Genomic DNA, 20,781 nt, shown 5'->3' on the forward strand with positions numbered 1-20,781 from the left:
ACCGTTCCAACATCCACACGCTCCACTCACCCTGGACATTCAAGCCAGGATGTTTTCCGGTTCCATAATTCCCTGATTACCAGGAATTTTCCTCCATTGAAAATGAATGGGCATTATACAATCTACTACATTTCTCACCCGATTTTAACCGTTCCAACATCCACACGCTCCACTCACCCTGGACATTCACGCTGGGATGTTTTCCGGTTCAAAAATTCCCTGATTACCAGGAATTTCCCTCCATTGAAATGAATGGGCATTATACAATCTACTTCATATCCCACATTTCTCACCCGATTTGAGCCGTTCCAACATCCACACGCTCCACTCACCCTGGACATTCAAGCCAGGATGTTTTCCGGTACCATAATTCCCTGATTACCAGGAATTTACCTCCATTGAAAATGAATGGGCATTATACAATCTACTACATATCCCACCCAATTTTAACCGTTCCAACATCCACACGCTCCATTCACCCTGGACATTCAAGCTAGGATGTTTTCCGGTTCCATAATTCCCTGATTACCAGGAATTTTCCTCCATTAAAAATGAATGGGCATTATACAATCTACTACATATCCCACATCTCTCACCCGATTTGATCCGTTCCAACATCCACACGCTCCACTCACCCTGGACATTCAAGCCAGGATGTTTTCTTGTTTCATAATTCCCTGATTACCAAGAATTTCCCTCCATTGAAAATGAATGGGCATTATACAATCTACTACATATCCCACATTTCTCACCCAATTTTAACCGTTCCAACATCCACACGCTCCACTCACCCTGGACATTCAAGCTAGGATGTTTTCCGGTTCCATAATTCCCTGATTACCAGGAATTTCCCTCCATTGAAAATGAATGGGCATTATACAATCTACTACATATCCCACCCGATTTGAACCGTTCCAACATCCACATGCTCCACTCACCCTGGATATTCAAGCTGGGATGTTTTCCGGTTCCATAATTCCCTGATTACCAGGAATTTCCCTCCATTGAAATGAATGGGCATTATACAATCTACTTCATATCCCACATTTCTCACCCGATTTGAACCGTTCCAACATCCACACGCTCCACTCACCCTGGACATTCAAGCCAGGATGTTTTCCGGTACCATAATTCCCTGATTACCAGGAATTTACCTCCATTGAAAATGAATGGGCATTATACAATCTACTACATATCCCACCCAATTTTAACCGTTCCAACATCCACACGCTCCATTCACCCTGGACATTCAAGCTAGGATGTTTTCCGGTTCCATAATTCCCTGATTACCAGGAATTTTCCTCCATTAAAAATGAATGGGCATTATACAATCTACTACATATCCCACATCTCTCACCCGATTTGATCCGTTCCAACATCCACACGCTCCACTCACCCTGGACATTCAAGCCAGGATGTTTTCTTGTTTCATAATTCCCTGATTACCAAGAATTTCCCTCCATTGAAAATGAATGGGCATTATACAATCTACTACATATCCCACATTTCTCACCCAATTTTAACCGTTCCAACATCCACACGCTCCACTCACCCTGGACATTCAAGCTAGGATGTTTTCCGGTTCCATAATTCCCTGATTACCAGGAATTTCCCTCCATTGAAAATGAATGGGCATTATACAATCTACTACATATCCCACCCGATTTTAACCGTTCCAACATCCACACGCTCCACTCACCCTGGACATTCAAGCTAGGATGTTTTCCGGTTCCATAATTCCCTGATTACCAGGAATTTTCCTCCATTAAAAATGAATGGGCATTATACAATTTACTACATATCCCACCCGATTTGATCCGTTCCAACATCCACACGCTCCACTCACCCTGGACATTCAAGCCAGGATGTTTTCTTGTTTCATAATTCCCTAATTACCAGGAATTTCCCTCCATTAAAAATGAATGGGCATTATACAATCTACTACATATCCCACATTTCTCACCCAATTTTAACCGTTCCAACATCCACACGCTCCACTCACCCTGGACATTCAAGCCAGGATGTTTTCCGGTTCCATAATTCCCTGATTACCAGGAATTTCCCTCCATTGAAAATGAATGGGCATTATACAATCTACTACATATCCCACATTTCTCACCCGATTTGATCCGTTCCAACATCCACACGCTCCACTCACCCTGGACATTCAAGCCAGGATGTTTTCCGGTTCCAAAATTCCCTGATTACCCGGAATTACCAGGAATTTCCCTCCATTGAAAATTAATGGGCATTATACAATCTACTGCATTTCCCACATTTTTCAACCGCTTTTTGAACCGTCCCAACATGCACACACTCCACTCACTCTGGACATTCAAGCATTTCAGTTCCAATCACGCATATCGCCGGTTCAGCGGCTTTCACACGCAATTCCTAATGGAATTGCAAATTGTTGTTGTTATTGTTATTTTTTGTCACCTTTAAAACAATGTTGATGTTTCGTTCGGACAGTTTTGCCTAAATTGACCACATGTCATTGTTTTGATTTGTCGGTTTTGGTTGAAGCAATGTTTTTGCAAGTTTCATTTTTTGTATTTTTGACCCGATGCCCCCGCTAGCCCGCTTTCCAAGTGGGGGGGGGGGGGGGGGGGGGGGGGGCAGACGGTTGTGTGTAAAAAGAAAAAAAATAGGAACAACTCATGTTGGTGATTTGATTTGAACTGAAATGCTGGCAAGATTTATAATCCTTCCAGTGATAAAGGAGGGGGAGGGGCAGCGCCTGCACCCAAATGAGGACACGCACGCCCAAACACGCAAACACACACACACACACACACACACACACACACACACACACACACACACACACACACATGCACATTATAAGACATGGACACAAGTTTATTGTAATTAAATGCAAATGTAAACATTCAACTGACTGCATTACTAACACACGTGTTGGTAATAATTGTGTTGGTAATGAATGTTTCAGTTATTAATATATTAGCAATACATTGATTACCAATACGTTTATTAGTAAACAACATGTTGACGAGAAATTGTCCTTAATAGAATCGTGGAAAAAGCAAACATGTTCCCCGCAGCCAAGGAAAAGATGGCATGAAAAGAGAAAAGTATGGAAAGAATCAAACAAAAAAAGAACACACACACACACACACACACACACACACACACACACACACACGCACACACACACACACACACACACACGCACACAAGTTATACCCTTTCTCTCCTCCCCCTCTCTCTTTTATTCTTTCTCTTCACTTGAAGCCTCAGGTCAAATAAGAATATAACCATCACAGAAGCACTTCATGTCACACACACACACACACACACACACACACACACACACACACACACACACACACACACACACACACACACACACACACACACACACACACACACACACACACACACACACACACACACACACACACACTTACACGCAAACTGCAAAAAACATGCACAGCTTGTAGTTGCTACTGTCTTATATTTATAAGAAATTATTTATTTATACTTTATTCTTGTGTCCCAATGATCCTAGGAGCTATGTTGTCCGGGGCCCATCCTCTGGAGACAGTCCCGGAGTTTGATTTGATTTTTGATTTTTATTAAGGATCCCCATTAGCTGGTTGCCTCAACAACCCACTAGTCTTCCTGGGGTCCACAATTCAATACACTTACAAGTAAAAGCATAAAATTATAACTACAAAATACAGAAAAAAATAAAAGCATCAATAAAAAAACAAGCAAACAATTTACAGTCACAGAATAATAATTACCATATAAATATAACTACACAATATAAAACCAAACAAATCATCAATGAGCAAACTAATTTAAAAACTCAGATAAAATATTACTCTCTTTTTAAAAACCTGTTTACTTTCAATGCTGGTGAGAATTCGAGGCAGGTTATTCCAGAGCGATAAAGATCTATAAATAAAAGATTTCCGCAAAGCATTCTTCCTGGGACGAGGGAGTACAAAATGCCCCTCACTGGATGCCCTGGTATTGTGATTATGTATAGTGCTACTGTGAACTATTTAGGCCATGAGAAAAGCAGGAGTTTTACTACCGGTTACTGATTTGAACAATATAAGAGTATTAGCCAACAACCTGTTCTGCACTGTTAGCCAGGAAAGAGAAGCATGCATTTGGTTCACGTTGGTTCTTAGTGAACAACCAAGAACCAGCCTTGCTGCCCTATTCTGGACAATCTGGAGCTTACTGATCTCACCACTCGCAGCAGACGCCCAGACTGTAGAACAATAGTCAATATGACACAAGACTAAACTCTTAACAATTTGACAAAGAAGAGGTGGATCAGCAAAACCAGCACATTTCCTGGAAATACCAACAGCCCTTCCCTATCTTTGTAACTATATCACTGATATGATTTGACCAGGATAGAGTGCAGTCCAGCATCACTCCAAGGAGCTTGGCACTTCTGACCTGTTGAACTGTTGAAATACCTAGCCTCAAATCCAACTTTGGGTCACAAGATAACCCTTGCCTAGTCCCCAATATAATACTTTTTGTTTTTGAGGTGTTAAGGACAAGTCTGTTACATACTGTCCAGTCATGCACAGCTTTTAGTTCCTCACTCAATACTACATTAAGTACACTGCATGATGGTGCAGCATGATATAAGGTTGCATCATCAGCATAAAGAACCAATCTTGCACGCCCGGTAGCCCAAGGTAAATCATTGGTGAATACAGAAAAAAAGTAAAGGTCCTAGGCAACTTCCCTGTGGAACACCACAATCCAAACTTCTGCTATTAGACAAGCTGCCATTAAGATACACCTGTTGTGATCTTGAGGACAAATAACTCTGTATCCACATTAAACTTGAAGTATTAACACCATAACATTTAAGTTTCTCAATTAAAAGAGAGTGGTCAATCACGTCAAATGCAGCACTAAAATCTAACAGCACAGCTCCAACCAACATAGAATTATCTATGCGTTCGTTACGTCTCGTCTCGATTACTGTAACGTATTATTTTCGGGCCTCCCTATGTCCAGCATTAAAAGATTACAGTTGGTACAAAATGCGGCTGCTAGACTTTTGACAAAAACAAGAAAGTTTGATCATATTACGCCTATACTGGCTCACCTGCACTGGCTTCCTGTGCACTTAAGATGCGACTTTAAGGTTTTACTACTTACGTATAAAATACTACACGGTTTAGCTCCAGCCTATCTCGCCGATTGTATTGTACCATATGTCCCGACAAGAAATCTGCGTTCAAAGAACTCCGGCTTATTAGTGATTCCCAGAGCCAAAAAAAAGTCTGCGGGCTATAGAGCGTTTTCTATTCGGGCTCCAGTACTCTGGAATGCCCTCCCGGTAACAGTTAGAGATGCTACCTCAGTAGAAGCATTTAAGTCCCATCTTAAAACTCATTTGTATAATCTAGCCTTTAAATAGACCCCCCTTTTTTAGACCAGTTGATCTGCCGTTTCTTTTCTTCTCTCCTCTTCTCCCCTGTCCCTTGCGAGGGGGAGTTGCATAGGTCCGGTGGCCATGGATGAAGTGCTGGCTGTCCAGAGCCGGGACCCCGGGTGGACCACTAGCCTGTGCATCGGTTGGGGACATCTCTGCGCTGCTGACCCGTCTCCGCTCGGGATGGTTTCCTGTTGGCCCCGCTGTGGACTGGACTCCCGCTGATGTGTTGGATCCACTGTGGACTGGACTTTCACAATGTTATGTCAGACCCACTCGACATCCGTTGCTTTCGGTCTCCCCTAGAGGGGGGGGGGTTACCCACATATGCGGTCCTCTCCAAGGTTTCTCATAGTCATTCACCGACGTCCCACTGGGGTGAGTTTTTCCTTGCCCGTATGTGGGCTCTGTACCGAGGATGTCGTTGTGGCTTGTACAGCCCTTTGAGACACTTGTGATTTAGGGCTATATAAATAAACATTGATTGATGATTGATTGATATAGCATTAAGCCAATCGTCCGTCATTTGTATAAGAGCCGTGGACGTAGAGTGGCCCGTTCTATATGCATGTTGAGAATCAGTTGCTAGCCCATTTGATCGAAAGTAAGCTTGAATTTGTGCATACACACATTTCTCCAGTATTTTACATAACCCAGGTAGGATGCTTATTGGTCTAGAATTGCCCTCATTGAAAGCCAATTTGGTATCCTTATGTAGAGGAGTAACCTTAGCCACCTTCCATATCTTTGGACACAGGCCCACTTGTAAACATTTATTACAAATATGACAAACAGGCACTGATATGATACCAGCAGTCATTTTCAGTCATTTACTATCCAGGTTGTCTACACCAGCTACTTTGTTGTCAGGAAGAGAGTGTAGTAACCTCTCAACCTCACTGACTTCAACCTGATGAAAATTGAATTCACAGTCCTTATTATCCATTATAATATTCCTAATGAGGTCAGCTGATTTGTTGTTATTGGATATATGCATACCATGCCTTAATTGAGATACCTTGTCAACATAATAGTTATTAAAATGATTGGCAATGTCACATGGCTTAGTGAGTACCAACCCATTTGATTCCACAAAAGGTGTACAGACATTGTTCTTTCTACCCATGATTTCATTCAAAACATTCCATAAGTTTTTGCTATCATATCTCACATCATATAACCTCTGTTTGTAATATTCCCTTTTTTTCAGTTTGTTTAACTTTGTGACCTGGTTTCTTAAGGAACAGTACTTATGCCTGTCATCAATTAAACCAGAGTTGACGGAGGCTTTTTTAGCCATGTTTCTTTCTGACATTAAACTTCTAAGTCCATTATCAATCCATGGGGCAGACTTAGTTTTGACAGAAAACTTCTTCAAAGGGGCATGCTTGTCCACAACACTCATGTACATTAACATAAATAAGTCCAGTGCAGCCTCAGGGTCTTCCTCACTGCACACCTCGTTCCAATTTAAACAGGATATTTCATCAATAAAACATTCTTCATCAAATCTCTTATAAGACCTTGTAAAAATAATTTTCGCTTTAGGTTTAGGAACCCTTGTCTTTCTAGTGACAGCTATTATATTGTGGTCAGTAAAACCTACAGGAACCGAGACTGCTTTGGAGCATTGGTCCGGAACATTTGTATAAATATGATCAATGCATGTATCTATAATAATACCATCACTATTACTACCTATTCTCGTGGGAGGGGCAACAATTTGGGACAGATTGCAAGCATTTAAAATGGATAGTAACTTATTTTTGTTTGTACACCCCTGTCCCAGCCAGTCAACATTCATATCACCCAGTAAATAGATTTCTCTATTCGCATCTGATATCCTGTCAAACATCTCACATAACTCCTTCAGATACAGAGCATCAGCACTAGGAGGCCTATAGAAACAGCCTACTATAATTGGTTTCAAATAAGGCAGATAGACCTGCACACAAATAGCTTTAATACTCTCCCTCATCAAATCATTGCGCACTTTGATAGATAAATGATTCTGAACATAAATAGCCACTCCACCCCCAAACCTGTTCCTATCATTCCTAAAAATTGAGAACCCCTCAATGGCTACAATTGAATCAGAAAAGGAATCATCAAGGTGGGTCTCAGAAATGGCAAAGATATTAATAAAATTATCTTTGATAATACACTCTACTTCCTGATACTTATTACGCAGGCTGCATACATTCACGTGAGCTAACACCAGGCCCCTATGAAGGCCCAGCTTAGTGCAGGACATAACAGTACTGGAAGTAGTCATGATACAGGCCAAACCAAGATACTAAAAACACCCACGAATGCCCATTCTAAAAAAGCCGGGGGGTAACCTTTGGGTCCCGATACAGCTGTCCATTTATGTACAGCCTATCCACTGTTAGTGCCACTCTCTTGTTCTGGGCTCGGAGTTGGGGGCACGATGGCGAGCGCCTGGTGGCCGGGCCTGGTGGCACAGCCCGAAGAGGCAACGTGAGTCCCCCCCTCCAATGGGCTCACCACTCATGGGAGGGGCCATAGAGGTCGGTTGTGTTGTGAGCTGGGCGGACGCCGAAGGCAGGGCACTTGACGGTCCGATCTTCGGCTACATAAGCTATGTTTTGGGACGTGGAATGTCACCGCCCTAGGGGTGGGAAGGAGCCCGAGCTAGTGCGCGAGGTGGAGAAGTTCCGGCTGGATATAGTCGGACTCACTTCGACGCACAGCAAGGGCTCTGAAACCAGTTCTCTTGAGAGGGGCTGGACTCTCTTCCACACTGCCGTTGCCAGCAGTGAGAGGCGACGGGCTAGGGTAGCAATTCTTGTTGCCCCCCCCGGCTCAAAGCCTGCACATTGGAGTTCAACCCAGTGGATGAGAGGGTAGCTTCCCTCCGCCTTCGGGTGGGGGGACGGGTCCTGACTGTTGTTTGTGCTTACGCACCAAAGAGCAGTTCAGAGTACCCACCCTTTTTGGACTCACTCGAGGGAGTACTGAAGAGTGCTCCCCCGGGTGATTCCCTTGTCCTACTGGGGGACTTCAACGCTCATGTTAGCAACGACAGTGAAACCTGGAGAGGCGTTGGGAAGAATGGCCGCCCGGATCTGAACCCGAGTGGTGTTTTGTTATTGGACTTTTGTGCTCGTATCAGATTGTCCATAACAAACACCATGTTCAAACATAAGGGTGACCATATGTGCACTTGGCACCAGGACACCCTAGGCCGCAGTCCCATGATCGACTTTGTAGTCGTGTTATCGGATCTGCGGCCTCATGTTTTGGACACACTGGTGTAGAGAGGGGCGGAGCTTTCTACCGATCACCACCTGGTGGTGAGTTGGCTGCGATGGTGGGGGAGGATGCCGGACAGACCTGGCAGGCCCAAACGCATTGTGAGGGTCTCCTGGGAACGTCTGGCAGAGTCTCCTGTCAGAGAGAGTTTCAATTCCCACCTCCGGAAGAACTTTAAACATGTCACGAGGGAGGTGCTGGACATTGAGTCCCTGTGGACCATGTTCCGCACCTCTATTGTCGAGGCGGCTGATTGGAGTTGTGGTCGCAAGGTAGTTGGTGCCTGTCGTGGTGGTAATCCTAGAACCCGCTGGTGGACACCAGCGGTGAGGGATGCCATAAAGCTGAAGAAAGAGTCCTATCGGGTTCTTTTGGCTCATAGGACTCCGGAGGCAGCGGACAGGTACCGACAGGCCAAGCGGTGTGCGGCTTCGGCGGTCGCGCAGGCAAAAACTCGGACATAGGAGGAGTTTGGGGAAGCCATGGAAAACGACTTCTGGACGGCTTTGAGGCGATTCTGGACCACCATCCGCCGCCTCAGGAAGGGAAAGCAGTGCACTGCCAACACCGAGTATGGTGAGGATGGTGTTCTGCTGACCTCGACTGCAGATGTTGTGGATCGATAGAGGGAATACTTCGAAAACCTCCTCATTTCTACCAACACGTCTTCCTATGAGGAAGCAGAGCCTGGGGAATCTGTTGTGGGCTCTCCTATTTCTGGGGCTGAGGTTGCTGAGGTAGTTAAAAAGCTCCTTGGTGGCAAGGCCCCGGGGGTGGATGAGATCCACCCGGAGTTACTAAAGGCTCTGGATGATGTGGGGCTGTCTTGGTTGACAAGACTCTGCAGCATTGTGTGGACATCAGGGGCAGTACCTCTGGATTGGCAGACCGGGGTGGTGGTTCCTCTCTTTAAGAAGGGGAACCGGAGGGTTTGTTCCAACTATCGTTGGATCACACTCCTCAGCCTTCCCGGTAAGGTCTATTCAGATGTACTGGAGAGGAGGCTACGTCGGATAGTCAAACCTTGGACTCAGGAGGAACAGTGTGGTTTTCGTCCTGGTCGTGGAACTGTGAACCAGCTCTACACTGTCGGCAGGGTCCTTGAGGGTGCATGGGAGTTTGCCCAACCAGTCTACATGTGCTTTGTGGACTTGGAGAAGGCATTCGACGTGTCCCTCGGGAAGTCCTGTAGGGAGTGCTTAGAGAGTATGGGTTATCGGACTGTCTAATTGTGGCGGTCCGCTCCCTGTACGATCAGTGTCAGAGCTTGGTCCGCATTGCCGGCAGTAAGCCGAACACGTTTCCAATGAGGGTTGGACTCCGCCAAGGCTGCCCTTTGTCACCGATTCTGTTCATAACTTTTATGGACAGAATGTCTAGGTGTTGAGGGGATCCGGTTTGGTGGCTACAGGATTAGGTCTCTGCTTTTTGCAGATGATGTGGTTCTGATGGCTTCATCTGGCCAGGATCTTCAGCTCTCACTGGATCGGTTCGCAGCCGAGTGTGAAGCGACTGGGATGAGAATCAGCACCTCCAAGTCCGAGTCCATGGTTCTCGCCCGGAAAAGGGTGGAGTGCCATCTCCCGGTTGGGGAGAAGACCCTTCCCCAAGTGGAGGAGTTCAAGTACCTCGGAGTCTTGTTCACGAGTGAGGGAAGAGTGGAACGTGAGATCGACAGGCGGATCGGTGCGGCGTCTTCAGTAATGCGGACGCTGTATCGATCCGTTGTGGTGAAGAAGGAGCTGAGCCGGAAGGCAAAGCTCTCAATTTACCGGATGATCCACGCTCCCATCCTCACCTATGGTCATGAGCTTTGGGTTATGACCGAAAGGACAAGATTACGGGTACAAGTGGTCGAAATGAGTTTCCTCCGCCGGGTGGTGGGGCTCTCGATTAGAGATAGGGTGAGAAGTACTGCCATCCGGGGGGAGCTCAAGGTAAAGCCGCTGCTCCTCCACATCGAGAGGGGCCAGATGAGGTGGTTCGGGCATCTGGTCAGGATGCCACCCGAACGCCTCCCTAGGGAGGTGTTTAGTGCACGTCCGACCGGTAGGAGGCCACGGGGAAGACCCAGGACACGTTGGGAAGACTATGTCTCCCGGCTGGCCTGGGAACGCCTCGGGATACCCCGGGAGGAGCTGGACGAAGTGGCTGGTGAGAGGAAAGTCTGGGTTTCTCTGCTTAGGCTGCTGCCCCCGCGACCCCACCTCCGATAAGCAGAAGAAGATGGATGGATGGATGGACATTATTGTTGTTTTTTCAACAAATTACCATCTATTGATCTATTTGTGTATTATTTGCATGAACAAACAGTGTGATCATGGTTAATATTGTGTATGCATGCACAGTTACATACTCATCTTCAAACATAGTTGTTAAAAACTCACAAGAAGACTTTTAAACGTTCCTAATTGAAACTTTTTTTGTACCAAAATGTTCCCCAATAACAACACTTATATTTTTAGAGCTGAGGCTCTCTACTGGTTTGGATGCTTCATGGGACATTACTTGAGAAAAACATGTAATAAGTTACTAGTTACATTCCTAAAAAAAAACTATTTGAATTACTATCAACATTTATAAAATGTATTAATTACCAAGCAAAGTAATTTGTTACTTTTTTTTTTTAACAAAAACTTAAAATATCTGAAGGGTGTTGTTGAGAAGTGTTATAATAATAAATTACAAAAGCCAACAACGTTTGAACTGGAAAACGTTGTTATTTTTTGCAAATATTAGCTCATTTGGAATTTGATGCCTGCAACATGTTTCAAAAAAGCTGGCACAAGTGGCAAAAAAGACAGAGAACGTTGAGGAATGCTCGTCAAAACACTTATTTGGAACATCCCACAGGTGAACAGGCTAATTGGGAACAGGTGGGTGCCATGATTGGGTATAAAAGCAGCTTTCATGAAATGCTCAGTCGTTCACAAACAAGGACGGGGCGAGGGTCACCACTTTGTCAACAAATGCCTGAGCAAATTGTTTAAGAACAACATTTCTCAACCAGCTATTGCAAGGAATTTAGGGATTTCACCATCTACGCTCTGTAATATCATCAAAAGGTTCTGGAGAAATCACTGCACGTAAGCGATGATAATACGGACATTGGATCCCTCAGGCGGTACTGCATCAAAAAGCGACATCGGTGTGTAAAGGATATCACCACGTGGGCTCAGGAACACTTCAGAAAACCACTGTCAGTAACTACAGTTGGTCGCTACATCTGTAAGTGCAAGTTAAAACTCTACTATGCAAAGCCAAAGCCATTTATCAACAACACCCAGAAATGCTGGGTTTTGTGTATGTGTTTTAAAGAGCTAGTTTAAACAAAATTAGGTCGAAAAATATTTTTTAAGTGCATGTAAACATACAGTCTGATAATAATAATAATAATGTATGTATTATTAAAGACTAAATAAGCCCCATCTCCATACATATCTCATAACCCGGTATACTCCATTTTCCATATGCTCTAGTTCATGCATTTTGTTTTATGTTTTCCAAACATGTAAAATGTGTCAATTCTTATCCTCCTTAAGTTCATGTTGTCTGCTTTTGTTAAGTGACGACTGTGTAGAAAATGTGTGTGAGCGTAATTAGGAGCAGCAATCACTCACACATGAATGAAGCGGACTGACCTACAATTTGACCCTGGCACAGTCACGCAATCAGCACACACACGCATACACACACGCACGCACACACACACACACACACACACACACACACACACACACACACACACACACACACACACACACACACACACACACACACACACACACACACACACACACACACACACACACAAAGCGGCTCAAGAAAGAAAGGCAGATCTATGCTTCAATCACAGCGATCTTCCCATGGATGAAGTCACATGACAATAACATGTTGGAGACGTTAAGTCTCTGCTGGTCGTATATATATATATATATATATATATATATATATATATATATATATATATATATATATATATATATATATATATATATATATATATATATATATATATATATATATATATATATATATATACATATATATATACATATATATATATATATATACACATATACAGAATATATATATATATATATATATATATATATATATATATATATATATATATATATATATATATATATATATATATATATATATATATATATATATATGCACAAAATTGGCTGAAAAAGTTAGCATGCCACTGTTAGTATGTTAACAGTTAGCATGTGCCAAGTACCTAGTTATATAAAAAAAAAGTGGCTAAAAAAAAGTTAGCACGCTAACGTCTGCATGTTGACAGTTAACATTTGCCAAATACCAGGTTATTAAACTCTGAGGTGTACGGGGGCAAAATTGGCTAAAAACCTTTACATGCTAATGTTAGCATGTTAACAGTTAGCATGTGCCAAATACCAAGTTATATGGCTCGAAGCAAAATTGGATAAAAAAAAAAGTTAGCACGCTGACATTAGCATGTTAACAGTTAGCATGTGCCAAATACCAAATAATTTTACTCTGAGGTGTACGGAGGCAAAATTGGCACAAAAAAAAAAAAAAAAAGTTAGCACGCTAACATTAGCATTTTAACAGTTAGCATGTGCCAAATACTATGTTGTATGACTCTTAGCTGTGCAGAGGCAAAATTGGCTGAAAAAGTTAGCATGCTAATGTTAGCATGTTAACAATTAGCATGTGCCAAATACTAAGTTGTATGACTCTGAAGTGTACGGAGGCAAAATTGGCTAAAAAAGTTAGCACGCTAATGTTAGCATGTTAACAGTTAGTATGAGCCAAATACTAAGTTATTTGACTCTTAGCTGTACGGAGGCAAAATTGGCTGAAAAAGTTGGCATGTTAACAGTTAACATTTGCCAAATACTATGTTGTATGACTCTTAGCTGTGCAGAGGCAAAATTGGCTGAAAAAGTTGGCATGTTGACAGTTAACATTTGCCAAATACCAGGTTATTAAACTCTGAGGTGTACGGGGGTAAAATCGGCTAAAAACCTTTACATGCTAATGTTAGCATGTTAACAGTTAGCATGTGCCAAATACCAAGTTATATGACTCGAGGCAAAATTGACTAAAAAAAAAAAGTTAGCACGCTGACATTAGCATGTTAACAGTTAGCATGTGCCAAATACCAAATATTTTTACTCTGAGGTGTACGGAGGCAAAATTGGCCAAAAAAGACAAAACGTTAGCACGCTAATGTTAGCATGTTAACAGTTAGTATAAGCCTAACACTATGTTGTATGACTCTTAGATGTACGGAGGCAAAATTGGCTGAACAAATTGACATGTTAACAGTTAGCAGGTGCCAAGTACCAAGTTATAAGACTCGGATGTAAACGGTTGCAAAATTAGCCTTACCCCCGTGTCCGGGTATGTGATCCAGCCCAGTTCTGAGGTAGATTCTGTCGTGTCCAGCAGCATCACTGTTAGCACACAAACAAAGAGACGGTTTTAAAAGGGTATATTATTATACCAGTATATTATGTAGCATAATGCAGGGTTTCACACACACACACACACACACACACACACACACACACACACACACACACACACACACACACACACACACACACACACACACACACACACACACACACACACACACACACACACACACACACACACACACACACACACACACACACACATTCTCGTACTTCTGACCTTCTTGAGACGTGAGAAAAATGCCTCCCTCTTTAGGACCAGCCTTTCTAGATATATAAAGATGTGTATTTACAACATTAATAATATATACATATTTGTTTTTGTAATCGTTTTTCAATCTTTACTATTTATTTCAAGTTATTACAGCATTTCTCTATATACATATTTATTTATTTATTTATCTTTGCACCTGTCAATGTTTACTTTTGTATGCATGTTAAATCAACAAAAAATCCCGACTTTGGAGCAATGTTCACGGACTCTAGTATTTGGCTCTCTATTAGATGCAATGGTTTTCAGTATTGGGACCATGATTTATGTACTAACTTGTTCACACCTCCTCATATGGAAGATACTTTTCCTTGTTGATGTCTGAAGAAGGCTAGAAATACAAGAACACACACACACACACACACACACACACACACACACACACACACACACACACACATTCTTGTACTTCTGACCTACTTGAGACGTGAGAAAAATGCCTCCCTCTTTAGGACCAGCCTTTATAGATATATAAAGATGTGTATTTACAACATTAATAATATATAAATACTATGTAAATAAGTTGGGATTTCACGAGAAAAAGGTCACAATTTCACAAGAATAACTTGGAATTTTACAATTTTACAACAAAATTTTACAAGAAAAACTGAACATTTGTGCAATATTATGATAAAAGTTGAAATTTTACTCAATAACAGTCGCAGTTTTACAAGAAAATTTTGAAATGTTGGAGTTGTAATTTCACTCAACAAAAGTCACAATTTTAAGATTTAGAAACTTTCCGGAAATTTACCACGGGAAGTCGAGCTCGGGAAGTTTGGAAATTTCGACACTTTTTTTGATTATTCAAAGTTGGACACCGTCCATCTTATTCTGTAGAATAAGATGAGAAGCTTGTAAAACAGATATAAATAGTCAGGGTTGAAAAGGGGTGGAAAGTTTCCGGTAAATTTCCGGAAAGTTTCCGGAAATTTACCACGGGAAGTCCAGCTAGGGAAGTTTGGAAATATTGATCATTTTTTGATTATTGAAAGTTGGACACCGTCCATCTTATTCTGTAGAATAAGATGAGAAGCTTGTAAAACAGATATAAATAGTCAGGATTGCAAAGGGGTGGAAAGTTTCCGGTAAATTTCCGGAAACTTTCCGAAAATTTACCACGGGAAGGTAAGCTTGGGAAGTTTGGAAACTTTGACCATTTTTTGATTATTCAAAGTTGGACACCATCCATTTTATCCTGTAAAATATGATGAGAAGCTTGTAAAACAGATATAAATAGTCAGGATTGCAAAGGGGTGGAAATTTTCCGGTAAATTTCCGGTAATTTTCTGAAAATTTACCACGGGAAGGTAGGCTTGGGAAGTTTGGAAATTGTGACCATTTTTTGATTATTCAAAGTTGGACACCGTCCATCTTATTCTGTAGAATAAGATGAGAAGCTTGTAAAACAGATATAAATAGTCAGGGTTGCAAAGGGGTGGAAAGTTTCCGGTAAATTTCCGGAAACTTTCCGAAAATTTACCATGGGAATGTAGTGAAGTGAAGTGAAGTGAATTACATTTATATAGCGCTTTTTTCTCAAGTGACTCAAAGCGCTTTACATAGTGAAACCCAATACCTAAGTTACATTCAAACCAGTGTGGGCGGCACTGGGAGCAGGTGGGTAAAGTGTATTGCCCAAGGACACAACGGCAGTGACTAGGATGGCGGAAGCGGGGATTGAACCTGCAACCCTCAAGTTGCTGGCACGGCCGCTCTACCAACCGAGCTATACCGCTTCCCAAGGTAAGCTTGGGAAGTTTGGAAACTTGGACCATTTTTTGATTATTCAAAGTTTGACACCGTCCATTTTATCCTGTAGAATATGATGAGAAGCTTGTAAAACAGATATAAATAGTCGGGGTTGCAAAGGGACGGAAAGTTTCCTGTAAATTTCCGGAAACTTTCTGAAAATTTACCACGGGAAGGTAGGCTTGGGAAGATTGGAAATTGTGACCATTTTTTGATTATTCAAAGTTGGACACCGTCCATCTTATTCTGTAGAATAAGATGAGAAGCTTGTAAAACAAATATTAATTGTCAGGATTGCAAAGGGATGGAAAGTTTCCGGTAAATTTCCGGAAACTTTCCGGAAATGTATCAAGGGGAGTCGAGCTCGTGAAGTCTGGAAATTGTGACCATTTTTTGAATATACAAAGTTGGACACTGTCCATCTTATTCTGTAGAATAAGATGAGAAGCTTCTAAAACAGATATAAATAGTCAGGGTTGCAAAGTGGTGGAATGTTTCCGGTAAATTTCCGTAAACTTTCCAGAAATTTACCACGGGAAGGTAAGCTCGGGAAGTTTGGAAATATTGATAATTTTTTGATTATTGAAAGTTGGACACCGTCCATCTTATTCTGTAGAATAAGATGAGAAGCTTGTAAAACAGATATAAATAGTCAAGATTCCAAAGGGGTGGAAAGTTTCCGGTAAATTTCCGGAAACTTTCCGAAAATTTACCACGGGAAGGTAAGCTTGGGAAGTTTGGAAACTTTGACCATTTTTTGATTATTCAAAGTTAGACACCATCCATTTTATCCTGTAGAATATGATGAGAAGCTTGTAAAACAGATATAAATAGTCGGGGTTGCAAAGGGACGGAAAGTTTCCTGTAAATTTCCGGAAACTTTCCGGAATTTTACCACGGGAAGGTAAGCTTGGGAAGTTTGGAAATTGTGACCATTTTTTGATTATTCAAAGTTGGACACCGTCCATCTTATTCTGTAGAATAAGATGAGAAGCTTGTAAAACAAATATTAATTGTCAGGATTGCAAAGGGATGGAAAGTTTCCGGTAAATTTCCGGAAACTTTCCGGAAATGTATCAACGGGAGTCGAGCTCGTGAAGTTTGGAAATTGTGACCATTTTTTGATTATTCAAAGTTGGACACCGTCCATCTTATTCTGTAGAATAAGATGAGAAGCTTGTAAAACAAATCTTAATTGTCAGGATTGCAAAGGGATGGAAAGTTTCCGGTAAATTTCCGGAAACTTTCCGGAAATGTGTCAAGGGGAGTTGAGCTTGTGAAGTTTGGAAATTGTGACCATTTTTTGATTATTCAAAGTTGGACACCGTCCATCTTATTCTGTAGAATAAGATGAGAAGCTTGTAAAACAAATATAAATTGTCAGGGTTGCAAAGGGATGGAAAGTTTCCGGTAAATTTCCGGAAATTTTCCGGAACTTTACCACAGGGAGTCAAGCTCGGGAAGCTTGGAAGTTTTGACCATCTTTTGATTATTCAAAGTTGGACACCGTCCATTTTATTCTGTAGAATAAGATGAGAAGTTTGTAAAACAGATATGAATAATCATGGTGCCAAAGGGGTGGAAAGTTTCCGGTAAATTTCCGGAAACTTTCTGGAAATTTACCACGGGAAGGTAAGCTCGGGAAGTTTGGAAATTTTGACAATTTTTTGATTATTGAAAGTTAGACACCGTCCATCTTATTCTGTAGAATAAGATGAGAAGCTTGTAAAACAGATATAAATAGTCAGGGTTGCAAAGGGGTGGAACGTTTCCGGTAAATTTCCGGAAAGTTTCCGGAAATTTACCACGGGAAGTCCAGCTCGGGTATTTTGGAAATTGTGACCATTTTTTTGATTATTCAAAGTTGGACACCGTCCATCTTATTCTGTAGAATAAGATGAGAAGCTTGTAAAACAGATATAAATAGTCAGGGTTGCAAAGGGATGAAAAGTTTCCGGTAAATTTCCGGGAACTTTCCGGAAATGTATCAAGGGGAGTTGAGCTCGTGAAGTTTGGAAATTGTGACCATTTTTTGATTATTCAAAGTTGGACACCGTCCATCTTATTCTGTAGAATAAGATGAGAAGCATGTAAAACAGATATAAATAGTCAGGGTTGCAAAGTGGTGGAATGTTTCCGGTAAATTTCTGTAAACTTTCCAGAAATTCACCACGGGAAGGTAAGCTTGGGAAGTTTGGAAACTTTGACCATTTTTTGATTATTCAAAGTTGGACACCATCCATTTTATCCTGTAGAATATGATGAGAAGGTTGTAAAACAGATATAAATAGTCAGGATTGCAAAGGGGTGGAAAGTTTCCGGTAAATTTCCGGAAACTTTCCGAAAATTTACCACGGGAAGGTAAGCTTGGGAAGTTTGGATATTTTGACCATTTTTTGATTATTCAAAGTTGGACACCGTCCATCTTATTCTGTAGAATAAGATGAGAATCTTGTAAAACAAATATTAATTGTCAGGATTGCAAAGGGATAGAAAGTTACCGGTAAATTTCCGGAAACTTTCCGGAAATGTATCAAGGGGAGTCGAGCTCGTGAAGTTTGGAAATTGTGACCATTTTTTCATTATTCAAAGTTGGACACCGTCCATCTTATTCTGTAGAATAAGATGAGAAGCTTGTAAAACAGATATACATAGTCAGGATTGAAAAGTGGTGGAAAGTTTCCGGTAAATTTCCGGAAACTTTCCAGAAATTCACCACAGGAAGGTAAGCTCGGGAAGTTTGGAAATATTGATAATTTTTTGATTATTGAAAGTTGGACACCGTCCATCTTATTCTGTAGAATAAGATGAGAAGCTTGTAAAACAGATATAAATAGTCAGGATTGCAAAGGGGTGGAAAGTTTCCGGTAAATTTCCGGAAACTTTCCGAAAATTTACCACGGGAAGGTAAGCTTGGGAAGTTTGGAAATTTTGACAATTTTTTGATTATTCAAAGTTGGACACCGTCCATCTTATTCTGTAGAATAAGATGAGTAAAACAAATATTAATTGTCAGGATTGCAAAGGGATGGAAAGTTTCCGGTAAATTTCCGGAAACTTTCCGGAAATGTATCAAAGGGAGTCGAGCTCGTGAAGTTTGGAAATTGTGACCATTTTTTGATTATTGAAAGTTGGACACCGTCCATCTTATTCTGTAGAATAAGAGGAGAAGCTTGTAAAACAGATATAAATAGTCACGGTTGCAAAGTGGTGGAATGTTTCCGGTAAATTTCCGTAAACTTTCCAGAAATTTACCACGGGAAGGTAAGCTCGGGAAGTTTGGAAATATTGATAATTTTTTGATTATTGAAAGTTGGACACCGTCCATCTTATTCTGTAGAATAAGATGAGAAGCTTGTAAAACAGATATAAATAGTCAGGATTCCAAAGGGGTGGAAAGTTTCCGGTAAATTTCCGGAAACTTTCGAAAAATTTAACAAATAAGCTTGGGAAGTTTGGAAACTTTGACCATTTTTTGATTATTCAAAGTTAGACACCATCCATTTTATCCTGTAGAATATGATGAGAAGCTTGTAAAACAGATATAAATAGTCAGGGTTGCAAAGGGACGGAAAGTTTCCTGTAAATTTCCGGAAACTTTCCGGAATTTTACCACGGGAAGGTAAGCTTGGGAAGTTTGGAAATTGTGACCATTTTTTGATTATTCAAAGTTGGACACCGTCCATCTTATTCTGTAGAATAAGATGAGAAGCTTGTAAAACACTAATGCAATGCCACACACAGATATAAATAGTCAGCTAAACAATTGGAGTAGTCTTTAAAAATATTTGACTGATGGACAAATGAATAGAAATAGGCTAGATGAATAAATGAACCCTCAGTCAGCATGCTAAATCAAACTATAACCTACATACTTGTATGACAACAGAATGGCTAGCAGAACAGAAGGCAGAGTTTTGATTTAGTATTTGCTTGTTGAACTTTACAGATCACGAAAAAGGTCAATTCGGATCGCTAACGTTGTTAGCATAAATGAATGGGGTTTAACATAGAGAAAATTAGCATCACGGCTAACGGAGAAATATTTCCGGTTCATTATGAGACTGCGGTGGTACATAAACCTAGCTAGCTAGAGATATTGGCCCCCAAAATCATTTAACAAGTACAGGAACAGTCTGGAAGTCTGCTGGAGTAGTCTACAGTCATACAGTAACAAGCAATTACACCACTATTCAACTTAAATACCATAGATCAAATATATCTACCCCGGTAATATCGTCAACACTTACCTGACTGGATGAAGTCCTTGGGCTCAAGTACTAGTGTGGCCTGTAGTGTGTAGCATGCTGGGAATTATCTGTGCATGTGATGGAAGAATGCACTGCACATGTGACCGAGGAATGCACAGTGCAGGGTTGAAATTCTACTGAGTTTGCATTAAATCAGGTTGTTTTAGCTAATAATCATGCTGCACGATCTAGCATGTTGCATTCAATGTTTATTTCCATTAATTCCCATGGAAAGTTTCCAACTTTGAATATTCCCGGAATGTTGCAACCCGACTGATAACTTTATTTTCCCTCTGATTAAATAACAAAGGCCGAGGT

At 41.3% G+C, this 20,781-nt stretch overlaps 1 protein-coding gene across 1 annotated transcript in view; it reads right to left on the minus strand.

Annotated features, from left to right (window-relative positions):
• LOC133659834 (ephrin type-B receptor 5-like) overlaps positions 1–20,781 on the minus strand; it is a 121,568-nt gene that overhangs the window by 69,958 nt on the left and 30,829 nt on the right. The window contains exon 2 of the mRNA XM_062062620.1: positions 14,102–14,166. Within this exon, the coding sequence (XP_061918604.1) occupies positions 14,102–14,166 (65 nt within the window). The remainder of the gene's footprint in view (positions 1–14,101; positions 14,167–20,781) is intronic.

Source organism: Entelurus aequoreus, linkage group LG11 (genome assembly GCF_033978785.1).
Source record: "Entelurus aequoreus isolate RoL-2023_Sb linkage group LG11, RoL_Eaeq_v1.1, whole genome shotgun sequence".
Lineage (NCBI taxonomy): Eukaryota > Metazoa > Chordata > Actinopteri > Syngnathiformes > Syngnathidae > Entelurus > Entelurus aequoreus.